The following is a 26,720-nucleotide window of genomic DNA, read 5'->3' on the forward strand; positions in this document are numbered from 1 at the left end:
TCGACGCCCATACGCGTAACCATTATATAGTATTCGAGGGTATCCACTTCGTCCGACCTGAATGTCCGCAAAAATGTTAAAACCTAGAATGTATATTAACATCAATCTCAATTATTAGAGTGTTATTGAAAAAAGGCAGCGACGAAAAATGTGCTTTTCAAAGAGATTTCTTTTTAAGTGAACAATTTTTTATTCAAATTTTGTTTGTAATTAACAAGAGAGTTTTGAATAGAACCAGTTTGAACCGAACATCAGATTTAACACTATTTGTGTCATTTTTTGCTCGAATTGATGCATAAGGGAAAAAAAATGGTGTTTAGTCAATAAAAAAAAACGAAATCGAAGATATTTCCAATGTTAAATTGACCAATTAAGTCGTTGACGCGGCATCTCCTTCACAGATATGTTTTGCATTTTTAACTCGCATCATTAATGTTTCCTTAATGTACTTCGTTTCAACCGATGCAGTGCAACGTCGTTTATTCAACGAGCCGGTACATAGCCAGATAGTGTTTTCGCCGCGTGTTGTCTTGAAACCATAATCGTGACTATTATAAAAAATTCTGGGATATCCGCGCTTCGATCGCGAAATTTCAGCCACCATAAAACCTATAATTTTAAAACAAACACATTAGTTTCATTGAAAATTCAAATATACTCTTGCTACTTCTTTAGATTCTATGAAAAAAAAACGATCGATTTGGTTTTTTTTTTATTATTAATTTTTTGTTCTAAGACGATAATCGTTTTATAAAATGAATGACATTGTTTCTAAAATTAATATAATATTGTAAATATCAATGATATCTCATTGACCCAATGCTTTGCAGATATGGGTTGGATGTTTGATTTTCATCATGGTCACGCCGTTAATTAATTTGGTCTGAACTCTTGCCGTACAACGTCGTTTGTTCACCGAACCTGTGCACAACCATATAATTGAGTCTTGTCGCGTTAGTTGCATACCATAATTACGACGCTGGAAATGGATCCGTGGATAACCACGTAACGTCATTTGAATTTTTGGATAAAAGCTGTATTCTACAATTGATCAAATAGAATTGATAAATTAGATTAAAATTTGAAAAAATATCATTCAAAAGTTTAAATGTTTTTTGAATAAAACATAATTTGCTTTCAATATCTATTCGAATTTTATTTCAACGATATTCGGAGGTTCTTTTGACAATATATTTGACACATGTTAGACCTAGAATTCTGGTTGAATCCTTCTATTGAATATTCAGCTGATCAGATTCAAACTTCAATTCACGTGGTGATATCTCACATGACTATTTTTAATTTTTGGTAAATGTCCTAGTTTTTCAGAAATTTTTGATTTCATAACATCCTTTATCTGTCATTTTAATAAGAATTTGAGCATTTCTTTTCAATGATTATGTTTTGGCGTTTGACGAATCATTTCATACCCGTCGATCATTCTCGTTTTAACAACAGCACGACATGGTCTCTTCTTCTTGGTAATCGCATTTTCAACCTTTGTTGTACACGACCAAAACACATCTTGAGATCTCAAATCAATGTAATACTCAACAAAACGATGATTATCGCACATTAATTGTCGTATACCTTTCTCATCGACGCTGATATCAGCAAATGTTATAAATTCTGAAAAACAAACGAAAAATGAAACTGCTAAATTAAATGTGATATCGAAACTGTACTTTGAATAACAAGTGAAGAAAAAGTATTATAAAGATAACATTAATTATTTAATAAACGATTTTATTAATAGCTCATACAATTTGGCCGATATTCCTTAACGTCTATTATCACTTGCAAATGGTTTCATTTCTGCATTGAAAAAGTGTGGTTTTCATCTTGCATTTAAATTTATTGAAGAAATGTGCGCCAATAACATTTGGACGGAAATTTCAATATAGAAAATGAACTGATTTAGATCAAAGATTGCAAAATAACATTCAACACTAAACAACATTCATCATTGTTCTTGAAACTATTTAAACACTTTGGTGAATGTATTCTATAAATAGTAGAATCAAATTGGAAAAATGAAATGAACATGGGTACATCCGAACGATAGCCGAAGGAACTGAAAATAATCACTATTTTGTCTCGACATAAATAAAAAAAACTAGCAAATGTACATAGAAAACGAATACAGTAATCTACAAATTATCGGTTTGCATGGTGTTAAAATCACTCATGAAATGAGTAAAAAAGGGAACATGATTGTGCGTAACATTAACATTACGAATCATTTCATATCCGTTGATAATTTTGGTCTTCAATCGAGCATTGCATCTTCCTTGTGGTGTTGCGGTTGTGCATCGCCAACTATAATTTTCATTATTTACACCGCTCTTATGATGTACGCCAAATTTAAAGCCGTTTAGCGTTAGACGTCGATATCCACGACGATCAATTTGGACATCAGCAAATGTTGTATATTCTAAAAATAAAAAAAAATATATCAAGTTATTTGGGTTTAATATCTTTTTTTTAACTGAAAGTTAAGAAACGGTTAACATTAAAAAAATAAAGAGACTCTCAAAGATTTATATGCATTTATTTAACTATTTTCAACTCTGGGATTCAAGTATTCGGCCAATTACCACAGGGGAGTCTGCATCCATAATTTGAGTTTTGAAAATCCACAAAAATGTCAAAATATGGCATAAAACAAAAAAAAAATCATTTCACATTCGGAAACATTGTAAAAAGACCATGAAACCAGTTCAATGAGTTTTTCATAATGTTGTAGCCGAAACTTAAACTAAAGCAGGGCAAATCACTGACGTTGTACTAGTTTCGATACGATTCTACAAAAAACGCCTTTTTTATCGTCTATAATTCATGCACCCATCACTCCATATGGTGCAGTCAACTTGCGTTCACATTTTTAATATCAGTCAAAGTGATCTGGTTCAGGCAAGGAGATCGGGTTCAGACAAAGAGGTTTGCCGGGCTTATGTTCATGCACAACATGATGATCTTCAATCATTTCATATCCATCCAAGACTTTAGTTTTTATTCGAATTGGGCATCGTTTCATCTTTCCCGTGCACTCATCGCGACTATTTGCAGTGCATTGCCAAATAGTTCTTCCTGAGCTGCTACCTCGTTCGCCAAATCTGAATCCATTCAATAGTAGACGTCGAAATCCGCTGGGCTCTATGAAAATATCGGCAAATACACTGTACTCTGCAATCAAATAAAATCATGTTAAATTCAATTCCGGAATGGCCGCAGGAAACCAAGATTTTTTGGAAAAAATTCAAAATGAACCAAAACGAAATATAAAAGGCAAATGGTCATTTATCTGTTCTTCTGTTTTGATTACAAATCAGTTTTTATTTTTCTAAGCTCTGAAATTTCATGTTGATGTTCTATATGTTTGGACGTTTTCAACATTTCATAAAAATCGATAATTTTTGTTGATACTCGAGCTTTACATTGTATTCGCTTTTCCAATTTGGAATCGTAGTAGGTTGATGTGCAGCGCCAGCCAAATTGTTTGCTTGATCTGTGACTTTCACCAAATTTGTAACCATTCAAAATGAGATAACGACGTCCCTTTCGACTTGTAGTTACGTTCGCATATTCAGTATATTCATCTTCTGAAAACAAGCAAATGAGCGAATATAAGAATACATACATTTCAATCAATTTCTAGAATTTACATCTGGACATCGTTTGTCATTTTTCTTCGATAAAATACAAAAAGTTCATAGAAAAGTAGCACGAGTGTATTTGATCTAAGAGATTTACGTTACATGTTATCAATTAAAAAGTAGAAGTAATCATTTTTATGGAGTATTTTGTTCTTTGTACGATTTCACATCTCCAATTTCAACAATTAGGTTCGTTTTCAAGGCACCATTTTTATAAAATCCAAATTTGTACCCAATTCACGGGATTTCCGATTTTTACATGATTGCATTATGAACGCCACGGAACTGTGCCATCTCGTAATCTAAAAATACGCCAAATAAAAAAAATCTACTGTACGAAAGAGCGAAAACTAAACTACCTTCGACATGGATTGATATCGCATTCGCCGAACAACTGTATTTATGATAGTTATAACATCTTCAATATGAACGCGAACCATTGAATCCATCAGCATTTTAATTATATTATCGCAATATTGTGAAATCTAAAAAAAAGTAATACTATTAGTTTATGATAATTTATTGATGCCATTCTGCAGTGGATCGATGCACACTAAAGACAAACACATTGTAGTCATTTTACGTCATTTTATTAAAATAAATGTATTCAATTCAATTTGAACTGTTTACAAACTGTAAGTTGTCATCCGAACAACATCAATGTAATTACATCAGTAATTAAAAGTCAATCTTTTTAAAACTCTGGCAAATGTGTATGAATTTCATTTGATTGATCATTTTTCAACATTTCCACGCCGTTAATCATGCGCGTTGTGACTCGAGCCTTGCACTTATGTCTATGATAAGATGCGCACAGCCAATGAACGTTTGTCTTATTTATGCGGTTCCGATGATAGCGGTATCCATTAAACGATAACGTGCGACTATTTCTTTCAAATTGTGCAAAAATCGTGAATTCTAATCGAAAATAAAACGAAAAATAATTTACAATGAAATCAGCTGATGAAAAATGTATGCGAATTGACTTAAATTGAATAACAGAGACGTAATAAATCTATATTTAATAGTCAAATTTATTTCTCGATCAATAACAATTCAAAATTTGTATGCCGTTGGGCTATGCCAATTGTCGAATTGAAATCGTTGCAATTGAGCTGGACCTGGCGGGTGCGTATGAATACTACCATTCATTTTCACCATATCCCGTCCATTTATGATGCGTGTGGTAGCACGGGACTTGCATTTACTTCGTTTCCAATAATGATCGCAAAGCCAATGAACACACGTGCTAGTTACACGATTGCGGTGGAATCGATATCCGTTGTGGAGAAGTGTTCGTGGATTTTCGTCATTTGTTTCGTACTGAGCATAAATAGTATAATCTGCAACAAAACCAAAAAATAAACAAATGATTTTTTAGAGAACAAAAATGGGCCAATATGGGAAACATACAAAGGAAGATAAATAAAACGGCGGGTTGTTGATTATTAATTAAATCATTGTCATTATTTGTGGCAAATGTATGCCATCACAAGGAAATTACACATTTTCATTATGGGAGCGAAAAACGTGGAAATAATAATGGATCTTGCATATTGTTTCCGTCCAATGGTGGCCATTGTGGATTCCAATTATATTCTTCTGGCGGATGTGTATGTGAATCGTTGGTCACTATTAACCGTTCGTTGCCACTTATAATACGAGTTTGAACTCTTGCTTTGCATTTTTCGCGTTGCCAATAACGTGCACACAGCCAATAAACAACATTTTTGCTTTTTCCATTGCGATGGTATCGAAAACCGTTATACGTCAGCGATCTTTCATTATTATCGATATTATATTGGGCAAATGGGACCAAACCTGCGAAAAAAAATGCGTTGAATATTAGTAAAACATATAAATTGGAGGATATCAAAAAAACCAGACCATTTTGATGAAAGAAAAACAACATTAATTGTATCTACATTTTGATTTATTATTTGTGTCAGCAAAATTGCATCGTCAGAGTTTCTGAGATATTTTCGATTCATCATAAATTTACATAGAGTCATAGATTCTGGAGTCCTTAAATCATCTTAACGGAGAGGTAATCGGCAGAAATATTTTCTCAAAGCCCCTAGGTAAATTGAAATTTGTTTGACGAGTATGGAAAACCCTAGGAAAATTGAATAATTTTTACGCTTGAGGGGAGGGTATTTTCTACCCTGGACCCCCTGGTCAGAATCTATGCATAGAGTTGAAAAGTCGTAGGTCAAGATTGGTAAACTGGATGTGGCAATAAGTTCGATGGTGGATGATTATGCCATTGCGTCTTGAGTTTTACCATGTCTCGTCCTTCAATAGTTAATGTTATCGCACGATTTGGACACTTGTATGGCACATAGCCCGCACATCTCCAAGCCGTCCATCCTGAATTTGAACTTGCTGCTTGGTCCTGTTTATAAAAACGGTAGCCTTCACAAACTAGCACTGTTCCGGAGTAATGAGCATCAAAATCTTCGGAGAAAGTAAATTAAATACCAAATTAGTTCGATGTAATCGGTGACTAAACTATGAATAAAATTTAAAAATTAAAATATTAATGAACTCTTCAAATTCGCAGTTCTAGAATAAAATTGCAATCTACCAAATATTTTGTGTCAGCCGGGCGCTGCTGGGACGAATATTCAGTTAAATTAAATCCGAAACACGTAAGGAATCTGTTATATTGACATTTATTTCACTTTATCGAAGATGATATCAAACCGTCATATAGGTATGTATCTTATACATTTAGCAAATTTGGACGACATTTAATCGGCTGGCGAGTGATTGTGACAATTCATCAGTTTCATTTTATCGTATCCGCCTATATTCGTGGTGATGGCTCTATTTGGACATTTGTTGTTTCTGTAGTAACCCGCACATCTCCAGTATGTTCTATTATTTGATGCAGATCCATGTTTATAGAAATAAAATCCGTCGTGCACTAATCTGGACCCCTCATACCGAGCAAATATTGTAAAATCTGTAAAATATGATAAAAAATGAAATTATTAATTCGATATATTGAATGATGCTAGACACATAAAGTTCTCTAGTATATGTTGAAGATGTTATTTGTTTGAATTTGAGAAAAATTACCACTGAAAATAAATAAATGAAAATAAATGTCATTTGGCTGATATGAATCATGAAGAAAAATACAAAGTATGATTGAGAACGTGTATTTTGTCATTTAGTTGATATTTGGAGAAAATATACAATCAGAGTGTTGACATTTTCAAATCAAATATATATTCATGAACAAAAAAGAATACTGTTCTGGAATTTTCATCGATTTTAAGAGGGGTATGTTTCTTATGGTTCGGTTGGTGCTTCATGTGTATGATGATCGAATTTGAACTTTACCATATCATACCCAAACATGTTCATTGTGGTCGCTCGATTTGGACATCGAAATCGTCGGTAGCCTGCGCAAATCCAGTACGTTTTGGCTCCTCCAGCACTGTTTTTATAAAAACGATAATTATTATGTATCAGCAATTTCCGATCGCCGGACCAACTGTATCGAGCAAATGTTTTGAATCCTATAAAAATAAGAGAAAAAAAGATTAATATACAAAAGAAGTATGAATTTTGAATGAATCAATTGTTCAAATTAAATTACGCAATGAAACACACATGTTTTACTGATTATTTGTTGCATGTATTTTTTCATTTTGTTAAAATCCGAAGGATATGGCGCCATAGTGTGATAAAATGATAATCTCTTTTTAATAAGAAGGTGGAGGATGATTGTGGTAGTCGCCGCATCTAAGTTTTAGCATATCATATCCGAGTATGTTCATTGTGGTCCCTCTATTCGGACACTTATAAAGTTTATAGCCTGCGCATCTCCAGTACGTTTTCGTATTATTGGCAGCACCGTGTTTATAAAATCTGAAGCCATCCTGAAGCAAAACTTTTCGCTCCCCATAGTCACTGTATTGTGCAAATATGGTAAAACCTATTTAAATGAAAATATTTCAATAAAAGTTGAATGTTAATAAATGCTTTAAATAACTTGAAATCATAAATTGAAGAAAACAGGCATACACTTGATTTTCTCATTATTTGAGTTTGTATTTTATAATTGGGTCAAATATTAACATTCTGAGTTTGCTCAGATAAAAAACAAAAAAAAATATTTGATCGTCATGGACTTTCAGTTAAAGTGACTGTCACATCATTCGTCAAGGGCCCCAGGTAAATGTGAGTGTGGAGCGTTTATTTTCATCATGTCATAGCCTAATATTATGCGAGTGGTTGCCCGGCCTTTGCAAAGTGTTCGTTGGTATTCTTGACATTTCCAGTAAGTCTTATTGCCACGAGAAGTGTTTTTCAGATAGCGATAGCCTTCATGTACCAGACATTTATGTCCATTCACTGTTTTTCCGTATCTCGCATAAACGTCAAAACCTGTACGCAATAACAAACAAATCAATTAGCGTGTGCATATTAATCGAACCATTCGTTGCGACTGATGAGTAGAACAAAACGTTGAATTTGGAAATAAATATTTATTTTATTCTTAAGTCATGTGATTTCTCTTTTTATCATAAATAAATTTATCATGTATAACAACACAATCCACTGAAATAAAATGATTCCGATCAATGCGTGTGGTTTTTGTTTCGATTGATTCGAACTTTTTCTTGGCCATTTATTGTTTTTGTTGTAGCACGGGCACGACAATTGTAACGTTTATAGCCAACGCATCTCCAATGTGTCACCAGATTGATTTCGCGATTTTTGTGATAGCGATGACAATCGTATAATAGAAATCGTTTTTCGCCATAATTCACAAATTCGGCAACATCATAATAACCTGCAAATAATATCCAAAGAAAATAATTAGTTTTGAACATTTCAAATACGGTGAGTGAATAGAGAATAACATTAAAGTGGTTTGTCAATGCGATTATGTGAGTATTTGAACTTTATTTAGCACGGCACATATGGGCGGCATTAATAACATCAATTATTTCATATCCGTCGATTTTTACGGTGTGCAAAATTGAATTACACCGATTCCTACGTCCAATCTGTACGCTTGTGCATCGCCATGAAGTTTTTCCGTCTTTGTGTTTGCCCAAACGGCCATACTTATAGTTTTTGTACATTAAATATGGTCGACCATTATATTGAACGATTTTCGCAAACAAAACAAAATCCATGTCTGAAAAATCAACAAGAAAATAATAATTTGATCGAAGAAAACGATGAAATCGGATGGGACAACACAAAGACAATGACAAGTAATTAAACGCCGTTACATTTCATTTTATAGTTCTGTTTAATTGTAGAATTAGCGTCACATAATTTTCTTTTTTCGTTTCACATTATTTCAGGTCGTCATACTTTGTTTTTCTTTCGTCTGTTTCATTTCAATTTCGGAATCTTTTGGCAGATCCTTTATGGTCTTTGCTGGTGCGGTGTAACGTCAACTTTCCATGTCCATCTTCATTTAGTGTTAAAACTAACACCGAATTCGAATCTATAGATCACAAATGACATTTAAATAAGTATGGATGTATATTTTGTAAATGGTAACGGACACTGGACGAAACACGATAACGACTTGAATTTGGACACGACTATCACACAAAGAAAATATACTAGAAAATGTGTGACCCTTTTATTTAGCTTTTACTAGGGTCGAATATTTTTCTTTATTTATACGCATTTTACCGGCAATAAAAATTGAGCGAACTTCAACATTTGTCAATTATCTACTAATTGGCTTTTAATATGTGCATTGTTATGGTTAAAAAAAATTAAAATTATTGAAAATATGAGCGAACTTTACTCATTTAATTCTCGGAAATTTTGTTTTTTCGTCTTCGTCTGGTTGGTGGTGGTTTGTCAACTTTCTTCCATTTCGTAGGCAAACAAGTGTGAATGGGATTATGCACTCTCAGCATATCGATGCCATTTATCATTTTTGTATGTACAAAAGCATTGCAACGATTACGATCACCACCGCCTTTTCTACTCGTACATCTCCATGACGTAATGCCGTCCGTAAATGCTCTCGTTAATCCAAATCTATATCCTTCGTGATGTAGATATGGTCGACCCCTGTCATTCTCTATTAAAGTTGCATGCACATCAAAACCTGGATAGAGAGAAAAAACGCCCGATTAATAATACGAAATATAGAATGTTGCATCACTATTCGTTATCTTGTTGTTAAAACTAAAGTTTCCCTTAAAAATAAACAAAAAAACTTCCTTTGATTTCTCTTGGTCCATTTAGATTTTTATATTTAAAAGATAAAAATATATGTTTTGGTTTTTATAGGTATCAAGTCATGGGACTCATTTTAGATGAGTTTCTCATTGAGTATCCCATATGAATTCACGACAAACATGTTGAGCATTTTTTACTTTGACCATCTCACGATTGTCAATTATTTTTGTGCAAACCGTTCCATTGCATCTGCTTTTCGGTTGACCGAAACGCTGGCCGGCACACCGCCAAAAGGTCACCGGGCCACTTTGATTTCGAAAAGAATATATGTATCCATCGACGCTTAGATTACGATTACCGCGACGATTTTCGATTATTATGGCTTCTGTGCTGTAACCTATCCGAAGGATGAAAACAAACACAAATTCTTATCTAAATTGATAATTGACAATATTTCGCCCATTTTTTCTTGAAACACACAACATTTTTCATGAAAATTCTTCTCTATTTGGTTGCATGTATTAATTTATTGTTCAGTCTTCAGCTATTTTTGTTCTATGCTAATTCACTAATACTTGATACAAGTATGAAGCACATCAAATTAAAATAAAACTATTTGTCGATTAAATTGAAAATTCGGCATCGTGTGAATGATGTGGGTGTGTGACTAGAATGTTTTCCATTGTTCCAACGGTGATGAGACGGGCTTTGCATTTCTTTTGACGAACTTGTGCGCAATTCCAGTAGGTTTTATCTTTGATTCGTTTATTGGGAATGTACGAAAATCCATTTAAAACCAGCTTTGGATTGCCACGTTGACCAGCAACCGTTCCGATAAATGCCGTACTTTGAAATTTATCCTTGTTTTGTACGCAAACCTTTCGAACGGACGTGTCGAGTACCGATTTATTTGACGTATCTATAAAACAAACAATTGATGTATACAATTAATAACTAAACTTGAATTAATATCAACAATGTTTTCTATTCAAAAACACCAAAAGATCTATTTCTTTCTATTATATTTTCATTTTTTTTTCTCATTTAATAAAATTATAAAGTGTCGCTTAAAAATTATAACACCATCAGTAGTAGTATGAACAAACTACTCGTTGGTATAGAGTTTTTCATGGTTGTGTTCTCGGTTTGATGGTTTCAAAAATTCCTTATCTCCAATTCTTCGTGTTGTAATACGTGATCGACACTTAAATTTGTAATACATTGAACACTTCCAGGTGCGAGTTCCCGGACCATTCGAACCCTTTTCATTTGGCGTAAATGTATTCCCTTCGAACAACACCTGTTCGGTTCCACGTTTCGACCGAATATATTGAACACCTTCGATTTCTGTGGGCTTCGTTTTGAACACATATTCTGAAAATAAACACAATTGAACTCAGTTAATATTAGCAGGATTTGTTTCTATTCGTTAAATTGAAATATATGACACACAGTAAAGAGAACAACATAATGGAAAAATCTTAATTATTTTCGTTTTATTTGATTAATTTTTTGCTATCTTTGCATTATTTCGGATTCGCTTAATGGGGTTAGTTTGACATACAATGGTGGTCGATAAATTCGTATCTCAGTACTATCGATCAACTGAGTTCCTATATGGAAATCATATGTGTATCTAGGGAGTGAACACGGCATTTAATAGACACTAGTTTATTTCTTGTATAAAAGTACGTGGTTACCAACTATTCAAATTGCTGCCGTTGTGTGCCATCGTGATCTAGTACGTACTAGACTTAAACTACATCGCGAGTATCACCTTACAAATAAGGTAGAAGTATAATTTCAAACTCATAATTCGATGTGTTTAAGAATCTTTATAATTTTGCTGTTCGTCATGAATCATAAGCTATTTGAAATGATTCTGTGCTTATTTCCGTGAATATTTCTCTCTCGGAAGATGTGCGTGTAGGACATTTGAATGGCGAACCATTTCATATCCGTTCCGAATTTTGGTGGTAACATGTGCAATGCACCGTTTTGATTTGTTATTAATGGGATCACGAATATTTGCTGTGCACCGCCAGTGTATACACTGTCCGGTTACTTTCAACTCTCCGAATGTGTATCCATCAAGTAATAGATGTCGATATCCATTCTTAGTGATTTCGATTCGGGCATATGTTGTGTATTCTGAAATGTGAGAAAAAAATATCAAATTATTGGATTGAATTATTGTCAATGATGTGTTGCAATCCAATTGCATTCATAAACACAATAAAAATACATAAAACACAGAATACATTGTGAAGCGTTTAAATTTAATGCAAAAAATTTGTCAAATCACGTAGGTTAGATTAAAAATATCATCAAAAGAGTACTGTAACAGTTTGATGGGTAATTTTTATTTCAGATGTCGATGAGTGACATCAGTTCGGCGTATCATTTCGTATCCGCTAATAACTTTTGTTTGAACAAATGTATTACATCGCACTCGTTTATTCTTTGAATTAATGAAAGTGCATGTGCATCGCCAGTGTGTTAGCGTTGGATGTGGTCTACTTTTAAATTCCCCAAATGCGTATCCATTTAAAATTAGGCGACGAAATCCTCGTTCTGTCACTGTGGTTTCGGCAAATGTTGTATATTCTTCTGTAAAAGAGAAACACCAATATTAGAACACACATTTGAAATATGCTTTGCTTCAGTGACGACAAACATGAAAAAACAAACCACATTAAAGATTATTTATTTATTTATTTTAACTGTTCTTTATTTTCTGTGTGAAACAAACCGTAAATATTTTGTGAATTTTCAATGTTGATACAAAAATATTTGCAATAAAACTAAATTTATATCTTGTAGTGTTCGGCCTCTATAGTCTATGCCTTGTCGGCATTATGTCAGTCAGGTTGGTGGAAATGAGAAGAAAATTAAGCTAAAAAAAATGCTATGTGTAACGTTTAATACATATTCATTCATTGGGAAATCAATTTATACAATTATGTAAATGAGTAGTCAAATAATAGATTTGATTTTCACTAAATACGGACTCGATATTCACTAGAATATTGAAACTGTTTTATTTCTTATGTTCATCCGGACATATTCGAACAACATCGTGTATTCTTGCAAGATTGTTCGGTTGTAATGATTTTCAAAAAGGCAATTCGATTTTTGGTTAGATTTTTTTATACAATTCAACATGGGTCAATTGATTGAAGGCGAGAATGCCTTGAAATTGATAGAAAATATAATTGTTTTCGAGGTGTGTGTGTGTGATGTGAATTTATTCCAAATTTATGCTTGAATCCAAGTATTCTATTCCATAGCTAAAATCAACTGGATCAATTTCGTGTGTATGATGTGGTTTGCTAACTTTAACCATTTCAATACCGTGTATCGTACGGGTTATGGCTCTTGCTTTGCATTTGTAACGAATAAAATTCGAGCATCTCCAGTTGACCGTTTCGTTGGTTTTTCTATGGAAAATGAAAAGTGATCAAAAAAGAGTGTCAACAGTTATAAAAACTATATCCAAATATAAAAGACATAAGATGGGCAATAATGGAGAATGAGACTCACCTATCGCGTACAAATTTCGCTCCATTAACGATCAATGACCTGGATCCATGCTTCGATCGAATAAACTGAGCTTCGATTGTAAAACCTGCAACTAAAATTAATCAATTCATTAGCCAAAGAAATCTTGTCAATTATTATCAAATTACACAATGAAAACTTAAATTTTATTCAAGACAAAATAAAAATACATTGAACCGATGATTGATTTGAGTGTTTGTTCATTTGTTTTCGATTTAAATCTTTATTTGAATGACAGAACTTATGCTAGAAAAAAAATGTTCAATAAAAATTTGAACTGAGTTGAAATGGTTGGAAATTAGCAATTTTCTAATACTTAAATACAATTTCGAAAAACGCTGCGTATTTTTGTGTAATCGATTCATACTCGATTTAGAGGTGTTTCTCGCTTTTGGCCGTAATCAAAGAAGATTTCAATTTTGTTGATTGAATCGGTGATACATCCGCATCAGATTTGCTAATTCGCAAATTTCGTTTGCGTTTGTCAGTACAGGTGTGTATTGGATTTGTAATGCGTACGCGAGTTTCACCATTAAATTCTTTGGTTATGGCACGTGCCCGGCACTTGTCGCGGAAATAACAACACCGCCAATTCGTCGTATCGGCAAACATTCCGTCGCGCGTAAAACGTTTTCCATTGTAATATAATACAGTGCTTCCTCTTTGTGATGGTTCAAAATGGGCGACTTCTTTAAATTTCACATCTGCAATTGAGCCGAAAGAAAAGTTCAAAATATTAGTTCATTTAATACTTTTAAAATGATTAAGCTAAGGCACTCACTAAAATTTAAGGAAAACGTGTTGTTTTTGCTTCAAAAACATAAACTGAAAAAAAATCATTGTTTAGAAAAGCATTTTCGGTTTTATTTCAATTTTTATTTTGTAAAATATTCGTATACAATCGCAAATTTCTGTATGATTCAGTATGAATTCTCAGTTAGAGTTTGTCGAATTTGGGGTACTTGTGAGCATATATGTTCGCAGCGTGTACGCGTCATTTGCATATTACCAACAGTGTATGTATAAGCTTTTGCTTTACATTTTCTGGAGTAGTGTTTGCATCGCCAAAATGTTCCGCCGTTTTTCAAATCGCGAACCTTATAAAATCCATATCCATTGATTATCAGTTTCTTGGTTCCGTGTCCGGTCACCGCAAATTCAGCCTCTACCTCTGTGAATAGAAAACAAAGTATAAATTAATACATTTGATTTTGACAAGAGGTTCCCTATTTGGTGAGGAGTTTAGAATTTTAGAAAAATTATTGATGTATACTATTTAAATGAATTTTATTTGGAGAAAAAAGTCTGAACATTTTAATAGTAACCGATGGAAATGTTGAACTTTGATCTAATCTCACTTTTGAAGAAGGAGGAAACTGCGCGGAACATTCTTTAAAACGATTTTTACAATGAATCTTAAATGTTATCTGCGAAAATTACATAATTTTCTTGTCACACACATTGTTTGTGCTTACTTTCGTTACATTGCGTTTACTTCTTTTACTTCATTTAGAAACATCTCCAAAGTGATGACACGTGATGTAGTAAGTATCCCTGTTGTATTTCTGAACATCTTGAATGATTATGCTTGGGACCATAAACTTGTACCATACACTTAAAGTCGACTAGCTTTTATTTTATTTTGCCTTCACATCCTCGACCTGTACTTTTCACACATCGCCAAATTGTCAAACCGTTTACCACCACGTTTTTTGTATACTCATGACCGTTGTGTACAAGCTTGAGATTTCCACATTTAGTTTTTAAGAATCTTCCTTCTTCCGTATAACATAGTCACAAAACCAACATATCAAAAAAACAATAAAAATCAAAAATCATAAATTGGAAGCAAGCGTTCTGGGCTGATGGGATTTTTGTAAATTAAAACACAGCGTAGATATTTGCATTCTTTTTTAATTTTTCAAACATTTTGTATAAATTGATCTGTGCACGGCAAGTGGCAATGCGGTGGTCCATAAGAGCAAATCATGTGTCGGTTGCCCATTTGGCGAGTTTTTGCTCTTCGTCCGCAATGTTCTTTTCGATTTTTCACACAAATCCAGTACGTCGTATTATTTATCGTGTCTTTTTTGACAAATTCAAAACCATCATGGACCAACTGTAAGTTTCCCCTTTTGGTCGTCGAAAAGGTCGCTTCTTGATCAAATCCTAATTTAAAATGCAAACAAATGTCATTAATATTGAATATGTGGTATAATTTTTGAAGCAATTTGCCAAAATCAAACAACAATTCGATTTTCATCATATCAATTTAATAAATATTCACTAAACCATAACAATTGGTTAACTTATTAGGAGTCTTATCTCATTTTAACAATTTTAAGTGATACGGACGTTATCAACAGTCAGTTTGATATGTTTTTGCATTAGACGTTTTAAAACATATTCTTTGGGGGATGGTTGTGAAAATCTGCAATTTTACATTTATTATTAATAAAAATATGATTGAAATTAAATGTATTTTATCTTAATACCGGTGAATTTGGCCATTTGTTTGTTTCCAATTTGTTGCGTTTGTGCTTTTCCTTTGCATTGGTGACGAACAAATTTTAGACAACGCCAATGCGTGACATCGTCTTTGATTCGACTTTTAACATACTCGTAACCGTTGTGTATCAATTTAAATGTATCTTTTCGAGTTACAGCAAAACTAGCCTCTTGTATGAAACCTGCGCGAAAGTTTGAAATATAAAGTCATTAGTTATTCTTTCAAATTAGAGTCTTTCCTGAACACCGAAATGAAATACATAAACGTCAACTACACTATGAGTTTAATGAATATGAGTTAAAATAACAATGATTGATGTATTTATATAATCTTTTTTTGGAGTTTAACAGCCGTATCGTCAAGTAATTGCTTATGAAAGTAAGAAAAATGAACCAAACTAAATACACACAGTCTCAATATAGTAGATTTCATCATTTTGATAGTTAAGCGAATCAGTATCTCTTCTATCTTTTTTGGGTGTGACACGCCTGTTTTTTTTGGTTTCGTTTAACACAACGCCAATGTGTAGCATCGTCTTTAACATAATATGTTGAGTAGTCGAATCGATGGGTCAACTTGAATTTTCCGCGATATGACATCGTGTATACAGCTTCATCGCAGCCTTCAGAGAAATAGAAAAAGAATACAATTAGTATAATATGCACAAATGTCGTGACAAAACCTTCCGTCTGAATTAAAATACTTTTTTTCCACGTGTTTTATGATATAATTTAATTAAATTATCAAGAAAAATTAGTAAATATTGGGTTTTGCTTTTTGTCAATTTTTTTCTGATTGACTGTTCGTTCCGTTGTGCGTGTGTTGTCCATAGAATTTGACCATTTGTCGATGACCAAATTTACGGGATACTGCTTTGGCTCGACATTGATGTCGTTTAACACATCGCCAATAAGTTGATTCACCGGTTACATAATTTTTATTATATTCGAAATCTTCGTGCACCAATTTCAAAAAACCTTTCATTGACGTTGTGAATGTTGCTTCTGTGTTAAAACCTATGCGAAACAAAGAATAAAAAAAACAACAAATTGATTAGAATTTTGACTTGAATGTTCTTGAGCCATTCTTCAAAATAAAACAAAACGGTATTTTGGTGAAAATATTTATTTTCTTCTTCCAGTTTTCAAAAAAGTTTAACAAATAATTTAAATTTCATTCGAACTAAATTCTGCCAAATGATTGTGCGGTCGAACCATTTGGACGAGATGTTTTGACCCTTTTCGTTGAGTTTTGGCTCGACCTTTACACTGTTTCCATCTTCGTTTAACACACTCCCAAGTTGAGCTGTCCTCTGTTTTGAACACCTTTGCTCTGGTATATTCATAACCTTCGTGGATCAACTTGGGCTGGCCTTTCTTTGTCAGCGTGAATGTGGCTATAAATATCATTTTTTTGTTTGTTTTAATATTAGGAACATATTTTTCTTTATAGCTTTTTTCTAGCGAATAATTTATGTGACGGGAATGTTATAAATAAATTCTAATTTTATAATTAATAATGGTAGAATGTATTTTATTGAAGCGTACAGAAATGTTTAAATGTAATGAGTGCTAAAACAGATCATTCAAAATTCAGAGGGGAAGTGATTATGATGATCATCGCCCAATTTGACCATCTGCTTCGATCCAAAGGACTGTGTGAATGCTACAGCCCCGCATTTTTCATGTCTCCAATAGCGTGAACATCGCCATTTAACGTAGTTTTTTCTTTCACCATTTTTAAAGTATGAAAATCCATTGTGGATCAATTTCAAATTTTGAGCGTTCGTCAACGTGAATGAAGCCTCTTCGTAGAAACCTATTGTAAGCGAAAAAACAATGAAGAGAATTGATGTAGGTTTTTCGCCTTTTTGTCCAAATCCATGCTGATTTTTTTATGAATTGCTTCAATATGTTTATTTTAATTTATTAATTATCTAAACAATTTTTTTTAATTTTTGCAGTCTCCTATATTTACTATACTATATCTAATTGCTAAGAAATTTTTTCGAATGAAGAAGATGAATATATGATTTTTTTTTTGTGTATTTCAATCAATGTATTATTCTGTATTGAATATGAAAGTAATTTGAGTACAATAATGTTGTGATGATGATCTTCATTAGGTATTTGAATCTAACAGGTATGGACGTCATAGGCCTTTACCATGCATTTTGCACCAATTTGACGAGTTTGTGCCTTTCCTTTGCACCGTTGATGTCGATTCGAGCATCGCCAATGTGTAACGTTGTTAATGACACGGTTTTTTATGAATCCATATCCATTATGCATCAATTTTAATTTTCCTTGTGCGCTGACCGTAAATGTGGCCTCGTCAGTAAATTTGCCAAAATCTAGAAGAAAGAAAAGAATAGTTTCGTGTAATATAAGCATTTTAGTGGATATATCTTCAACGGCTTTCCGTTATAACCAAATACTTTGCAATTGAATTCAATTGAATATCACTTTTTTTTTATTTTATTTGTTTTATCACTAGGTTGTTTTATAGCTAAAACTACAGCGATATGTTTGCATGGTTCTGTAAAGTAGCACAGCAAAGCCGCCGCTCGTAAGCCAAATCCACTTAGGTTTGAAATTTCATGTCCCGAAAATGATTGTGATCGTCCAGCAGACGTATCATTTCCTTTGAACCAATTTTTCGAGTTTGAGCCTTTCCTTTGCATTGTGTTCTTTTTTCAGTGCATCGCCAATGTGTGACATCGCCACAAATTCTATGTTTACAATATGCATATCCATCGTGTATTAGTTTTGAATTTCCTTTTATTGTCAAACAAAATTTCGCTTCCTCGGTGAAATCTACACGATAATGTAAAGAGAACAACATTTTAAATAGTATTTCATAACGCTAGTGACATGAACGATAAATTGACAACGAAATAGACGACCATTTGAATTAACATTCGATATATTTAACAAAAGACAGTATATCAAATCTGAAAAAAAAATGTGTGGAAAATTGTCAACAACAGTTGCGAAATTAATACGAAATGCTTTCAACGAATAATCTTGTTAAATTTTTTTAGTTCGGTAGCTGAACTTCGATATTTCCCGCTTCGATGCGGCATTTTTTCTGAAAAATGCGAGAAAATTTGTGGTCTACTATTTTACACATTCCAAACTGTCGAAACATTGCAATAAAATGAAGTTTATTTTTATTGTCAGTGGCTCAATATTATTGAGTATTCAATAAATGGCAAGCCATTTCTCTTTCGTAGGGACACAAGTCTCAAACTGAAGATAACAATGTTGTGTGTCTTTTAACTATTAGTTTTTGATCATTTGGCCATTTCAGCCTTGGCATAAGTGTATCTTTGCAAATGTTTTCTGATTGTACGCACCTAAAATCGTCTAGTCAATGTTAAATTCTTATTTCAATTTATGGTTCGATTGCATCTGCGTTATGGTTGTGCAAACCATTAACAATTAATGACCATGTGTTTGCTTCCAATCTGTTTAGTTCTAGCTTTTCCAGGACAATTTCGTATCAATTAATATAATGATGATCTGCAATAGGTAACAACTGCTAATTTTTCATTTCAATCTGATGCTCAATTTCAAAATAATTTATGGATTGTGATTGTGCGAACGAATAGTTTTGACCATGTTTTTGCCTCCAATTAGTTTTGTTTTTCACTACACTCCCAATGTGTGACGGACTCTGTGAGTCCATAATTTGTAAATTGTTGAAAATATCAAAAACCACGGTTAATCAGCTTTGATTTTCCTCTGTATGTCATTACGAACGTTGCTTCATCGAAGATTGTTGAAATCTATTTTGAAATACGGAAAATGGAAGTTTCTATGTAGTCCTTTGTTGCGAATATAAAACGTTTGGACGAACAATATCAGGAATGAAAAGCAAAAACCGTTTTTATTCTTATAATTTCACTTTAATTAGCATAAAGATGATCTAATACATTGTCCAATGGTTTCTTTTTTTCATTTATACCCTATCTGTACGCGAACATATGTGCACACCGGTCATTTTTTCATTCAATTTGTTTAGCTTTTGCCTTTGCCCTAAATTTTCCATATCGTCTTTCACTAAATTCTCAATGCGTCTCATTAGTTATTGTTTTTTTTTTTGTATATAAAAAATCATGATGAACTAGTGTTACTGTTGCTCGTTGTGTAAGTGTTTAAGCCGTTCTTCGTTGAAACCTATTCGATATCTGGAAGGTGGTTGTGCAAACCATAAATGTGGGCCCTTTGCATGCCTCCAATTAGTTTTGTTCTGGCTTTTGCTCCACATTTTGTTCGATGATATTTAGCACATCGATAATAAATCTCTCCATTTGGCAGTGCATACCTTTGTGTAAATGAAAAACCACTGTTAATCAGCTTTATTTTATTTCTTGGTGTCAATGCGAACGTTGCTACTTCGGTGAAAACTATTTGTAAATACGAAGAAAATGGAAATTTCAATGTAGTCGTTTGTTGCGAATATAAAACGTTTGGACAAACACGGACGAACACGGACGAACAGTATCAGGGAAGGAATGCAAACACTTAATTTATTCTCATGATTTAGCTTTATTAATAGCTTTATAAATCAAAATTTATATGTCGATTGAATCTGGATTGTGGTTGTGCAAATCATAAATGTGGACCATTTGTTTTTTTCCAATTTGTTTTGTTTTGGCTTTTCCTGTGCATTGTGACACTTTATATTTAGTACATCGCCAATGAGTGACTCCATTCGTTGTCATACGTTGTATATATGAAAAACCATGGTTAATCAGCTTTGATTTTCCTCTTTGTGATAATACGAACGTTGCTTCATCGTTGAAACCTATTTGGAAATACGAAGAAAATGGAAGTTTCGATGTAGTTGTTTGTTGCGAATATAAAACGTTTAGATGAACAAGATCAGGAAAGGAATGCAAAAACATCATTTAATCTCATAATATTGCTTTAATAGGTAAGAAAATGATGTGGATGTAAAGCAATGTGCGATCAAGTCAATTTCAAAGTAAATAATAATTTATTGTTCGATTGAATCTGGATTGTGGTTGTGCAAATCATAAGTATGGACCATATGCTTGTCTCCGATTTGTTTTGATTTCGCTTTTCCTTTACATTGTAATGGTTTATGTTTAGCACATCGCCATTGAGTGACTCCATGCTTTGTTGTACGTTGTATATATGAAAAACCATGGTTAAACAGCTTTGATTTTCCTCTTTTTGACAATATGAACGTTGCTTCATCGTTGAAATCTATTTTGAAATACGAAGAAAATGAAAATTTCGATGTAGTCCTTTGCTGCGAATACAAAACGTTTGGATGAACAGTATCAGAAATGAAAGCAAATATCGTTTTTATTTTTATAATTTCACTTTAATTAGCATAAAGATGATCTGGTACATTGTCCATTGTCCAATGGTTTCGATTTTTTTTTTCATTTCAATTTGCGCGAACATGTAACCGGTATATCTTGTCATATTTTTTTCCCTACATTGTCTATGTTGCCTTTCAACTATACATTTTTCCCTACATTGTCCAAATATGTGATCTCATTATAAATTTGTTGTTTTGTATATGAAAAACCACGATGAACTAGTCTTGCTCGATTTCATAATGAATGTTTTATTTCGTTTAGTGGATTGTGGCGGTGATCTTTCAATATCTTTACCATGTCTTTGTCTCCAATTGTTTTAGTTTCGGCTTTTGCACTACAACGATGCATCGTGGATCTTTTACAAATCCAAATATTTTTCCTTTCTTTTTTATGATATAAGAAACCACCGTGAGCAAGCATTACTGAATCTCTTGGTTCTGCACGTGTGAATATTTCTTTTTCATTGAAACCTGGTTCTGGTTGATGGTTGTGTGTGCCTTTAGGTATAAACGTTTCTGAGCCTCCAACTTTTTTAACAGTGATTTTTGCATAACATCTTTTTGCCAACAAATTTCTTTTATCACAATCCCAATAGCTTCTATGGTTTTTTTTATTTTTCAAATGATATGAATAATTATGGTAAGCCATCTTATTTTGGCCACCTCTAATTTTATATAGGTACGTTGCGTTGTGATCGAAACCTGTTTAAAAATACGGAAAAAAAATCGATGTAGTCATTTGTTGCGAATATAAAATGTATAAATGGACGGCACCAGGAATCAAATGCAAACACTTTATTTATCTTCATAATTTCGTTTTAATCAATTTAAATTTTATTTAGTACATGTAACACTGTTCAATCGACTTTGAATTTTCATTCCTTCTTCTGATTTGAGCAATAATGATGGTGGACTCCGGAAAAATGGGCTATTTGTTTTTTTCCCATTTCTTGTGTTATGGCTTTTGCTTTACATTTTGTCTGTTGAACATTAACACATATCCAATGCGTAAAGTGATTTGTCGTACGTTTTTTAAAATATGTATATCCATTATGAACGAGATTTAAAGTCCCTTTTCGATTCACCGTGAACGTTGCTTCTACGACGTTATCTGTTTTAAAAATATTTAGAAAAAATTCGATGTAGTTTTTTCGTCGTGAATATTAAATGTGTAGGTCAACGATTTTTGGAAATGAAATACTGCGATTTATAAAAATGTATTTTATTTGTTTTTGAGCGAAGGTAGATGGATTGTACTGATTCCCTATTTAGTAATTGTACATGATTAAAATGATCGTTTGCATCAGTTAGTCATGATTAAATGTGAAATATTTTATCTTCTATGCATCAGGGCTGTGATTATGGTCTGCGTAAGTGCGCATCATATGTTTTTGACCAATTTTTATGGACTTTGCCTTTCCTTTGCATTTAAGAATTCGACATTTGATGCATTCCCAATAAATGATGTCATTTCTTGAAACTTTTTTCATGTATTCGTAGCCTTGATGTATTAATTTCAAATTTCCTTTTCGTGACGACGTAAATACTGCTTTCTCGGTGCAATCTAAAAGGAAATACGAAGAAATTGGCAATTACAATATGTACTTTTGTCGCGATTATAAAATGGATGTTTTCAATTTTGGTAATAAAATGCGAATCTTCGTTGTTCAAATAGTTTCATATTATTTAAATTCTCATCATTTAACAATGATCGTACACATTTTCGTCGATAAAACAAAAGTTTTGCAATTATTCTTTTTCAGTCAATTAATGATTTGGATTATGTGTGTGCAAACCAAACCCTTTGACAATAATTTTTTCGCCGATTTTTTGTGTTTTTGCCGTTGCTTTGCATTCATGTCGTTTCTCACATCTCCAATACGTGATTCCATTTTTCACATCCTTCTTTTTAGTGTATCCATAGTCATTATGTAGCAACTTCAAGTTGCCTTTTCGACTATATCCAAACGTTGCTTCTTCGTAGAAATCTAGTGGAAAATACGGAGAAATTGCGATGTAGAACCAATTAATCGTGAATATAAAATCTCAGTTGACTTGGGAATAAAATGCGATTCTTCTCATAATTTCGTATTATTTTTATATTCATTCTCATATTGAAAAATGATCCTACACGGTCCTTCACGGTCAATATTCGTCGATCTTTTGTTGGTAAAAACGTTGTTACATTTTCGCGAATAAAAAATGATTAATGTAAAATTTCATTTTTTTCACATTTGTTTTTAGAAATCAGACAACTTTACAAATGTTATTTGCGATTATTTTTCTTCGGTCAATGAACGACTATGCTTTTCATTATGAGTGTGCACACCAAATAATTCGACAAAAGTTTTTTCGCCGAATTTTTGAGTTTTTGCCGTTGCTTTGCATTCTCGTCGTTTCTCACATCCCCAATACGTGATTCCATGTTGCGCATCCTTCTTCTTAGTGTATCCATACTCTTTATATAGCAATTTCACGTGGCCTTGTCGACTATATCCAAACTTTGCTTCTCCGTGGAAATCTAATGAAAAATACGGAGAAATTGCGATGTAGCACCAATTGATCGTAAATATAAAATCTCAGATGACTTGGAAATTAAAGACGGTTCTTCGTTGTTCATATTATTTTTATATCGAAAAATTATCGTCTGAAATAGATATCGTCAAATCAATTTTCGCATCAGTCTACGTTTGGATGTGTTATGCGCTGTGAATAACAGGCATGTATTTCTCACATCAGCATTACGTAATCTGATTTTTTGTCTTTGCTATTTTCATAGCCGTCATGTGGTAGTTTTAAACACTCGATATCGCCTTGACTCTTTCTAACCTTTGTTATATTTCGATGAACACAGGAAAATTTAAATTCAACCCCCTCCCTCAATATAAAACACTGACCTTACATCAATATCATAAAAATGATCGCATTTCGATAAAACCTGAAACCATTTTAAATTAACTTTTTATTGCAACGCCTCCAAACTATCTTCTTCGGTAATCACACTAAAGTTGAATTCATCTGAAATGGAAAATATGATTAGTTATATATGATTTCAAATCTACTGAACGGAATGACACAACAACGTCTTTAATCATTAACAAATGTTTATTATCATCTCTTCTTATGTTTAAATCTGAAAAATGTCTACACAAAATTGGGTACGAAACAAATTTCAAATGATTGCAAACGGTGGAAGTGCAGTGGTGGCTTTTTTTCTTTGTCGTAACTCTTCTTGTTTGGTCGGCGTGTGTGTGTGGTGGCCAATAACTTTGGCCATTTGATGGTTGCCAATTTTTTTTGTGAACGCTTTAACATCGCATTTAAATTGAGGAAAACTATGCGGCAACGCACATCGCCATGTTGTTATATTTGTATTCGGAGAGAATCTCACTTTTGTAAATTCATATTCATCATGCACCAATTTCAGTTGTCCGCGGCGTGACAAAGTGAATGTCGCATCAATTGTATAATCTTCAACGAAAAAAAGAAGAAAAAATTGACCAAATATTAGTGTGGGCAAAACAATAATTTCAATGTAACTGTTGTACGAATAGAAAAAAACGTCAATATTCTTCGGAGGGCATTTTATTTGAATTGAGGTATTTAAATATTAGCAGTGATAACTCGAATCATACGTGCTTGCAATCGACTTTCTGAAAAGAAACATTTCCATCGAAATTTCATGAAAACTATTTACAATGCTAATAAAAACCATTCGATATGCTTTGGAAAATCATATGCAACTTCATTTTTGAGCACACATTGATTTTTACATCCAAAATTACGCAAAATCCAAAATAAGCGCTCGTTTTAAAAAAATAGAATAAATCTAAAAATGTGCACCAACGCGTTAAATGCAAAATAAGCGTTTCCATATTCACTTCTTCACAGCGGAGTGTTTTTTTTTCTTTGATGGTGGATGTTTTTTCTTCATAGTTTTGACATTTTTCCGTGAATTTCCATGACATTGTAATGCAGCATGGGTATGCTTTTCTTCGGACAGTTTTACTTTATGCGCAGCACCGATTTGTTTTGTGTATGCTTTGGCCTTGCATTTCAAATGGGGATAACTTTGATTGGTTGAACATCGCCACGTTGTAATAGCAGTCCCAGCGCTATAATTCATTTTATTATACCCATACCCATTGTGAATAAGTTTGAATTGACCCCTCATACTTAAAGTGTAGGTCGCTTCTTCGTCGAACCCTACGGTTGAAAATTTAAACAAAAAAAAAAAAATATGTTACAAAAACATCAGAACAAAACATCGAATTATTGGTTTAAATAAAATTACAGAAAAAAACACAAGCAAAATCAAACATTAACCGCAATCTTTAATCAATATGACATCAAAAAATCAATGTGTACAAATGTTTAAACTAATTTTGAATGCGTCTTGCCTTCAAATCTCTTGGCGGATGCATGTGTGAGCCAATCACTTTTACTTTGTCAATTGGTCCGAATTTTCTTGTATACGCGCGAACTAAACACTTTTTGCCGGCTTTACCGCCGTAAGAATTGACACATCGCCAAGCTGAATCGCCGTTCGCTATTACACCTGTTGCATGATACTCATAGTTTTTATGCCGCAATTTCATGCCTACTTTGTGTGTGTGCCGATAAATGGCCACATCCTTAAACTCTGAAAAATATCATAATTTGATTAGATTCAATGAATTAATTCGTTTACTTAATTAAAAATTGGATCTGGTTTTTTTTCGTATTTACATGACATAGTAACAGAATACTTTTCACCATTCTTCAATCTTTTTCAAACTGAGCTATAGTCAATGCAAAAAATATGAATAATTAATCAAAGCTTTGCTAATCATGATTAGTTTTCTTGATTATTTAATCATAATCAGAAATCAGGTGTTACTTGCTTGATTAATTATTTATAATCTAAATAACATTAATCAAATAATGTTAACCAAGAAACTTGATTAATGTCAAGTCTTTTCAATGTTTTTATGATATTTACGAGACACAGAATTAAATTTTTATGGCCATATTTCTGTTTTTTTTATTTTTCAATCCAGCAGTTTCATGTCCATATTTCGGGTAATTCTGAAAAAAATGCAGTGAAATGTATTAGTTTTGAAACTAATTGAAACTTGTAAAAGATCATCTTCTTTCTCCTTTTGCTTATTATCATTCTATCACTTTTGAAATCACTATCAAAATATGTTGTATTTGCTTTACTTCATTTTCAAATCTATATTAGTTTCGAACTAATAGTTCGTCGTTGAATTTTGCAAAAGTTAAATCATTGTATTAAGTTTAATTTGAGTAGTTTGAATTTGAATTAAAAAAACGAAATAATTTGTTAGAAGTTTCAATTAGTTTCGCTTTAGTTTTTTTTTCAGAATTTTCACAAATATTTGGAGTTCACTGTTAACTTGAAAAAAAAAACGAAATATGATGACCATTTCAATATAATTTCTTCTTTTTCAAATATCACG

General features: G+C 32.8%; 1 protein-coding gene across 26 annotated transcripts in view; it reads right to left on the bottom strand.

Moving 5' to 3' along the window:
* LOC116341911 (modifier of mdg4-like) overlaps window positions 1-26,720 on the bottom strand; it is a 78,072-nt gene that overhangs the window by 24,539 nt on the left and 26,813 nt on the right. Inside the window, exons 4-5 of one of the 26 annotated variants that reach the window (XM_031769295.1) lie at window positions 13,374-13,464; window positions 12,746-13,270 (exon numbers count right to left, since the gene is read on the bottom strand). The exons of 12 other annotated variants lie outside the window; for them this stretch is intronic. In XM_031769295.1, coding sequence (XP_031625155.1) covers window positions 13,078-13,270; window positions 13,374-13,464 — 284 coding nt within the window. In that variant the 3' untranslated portion in view covers window positions 12,746-13,077. Of the gene's footprint in view, window positions 1-355; window positions 610-5,650; window positions 6,114-6,394; window positions 6,625-8,979; window positions 9,136-9,431; window positions 9,757-12,088; window positions 12,441-12,745; window positions 13,271-13,373; window positions 13,465-13,720; window positions 14,096-19,965; window positions 20,312-21,310; window positions 21,961-22,118; window positions 22,370-24,344; window positions 24,730-24,827; window positions 25,465-25,658; window positions 25,901-26,720 lie in introns of those variants that run through there. 13 more of the 26 variants (XM_031769266.1, XM_031769311.1, XM_031769310.1 and 10 more) reach the window with 13 other exon arrangements.

The sequence above is a fragment of the Contarinia nasturtii genome, unplaced genomic scaffold (genome assembly GCF_009176525.2).
Source record: "Contarinia nasturtii isolate CC-2019 unplaced genomic scaffold, AAFC_CNas_1.1 Cnas_scaffold_810, whole genome shotgun sequence".
Lineage (NCBI taxonomy): Eukaryota > Metazoa > Arthropoda > Insecta > Diptera > Cecidomyiidae > Contarinia > Contarinia nasturtii.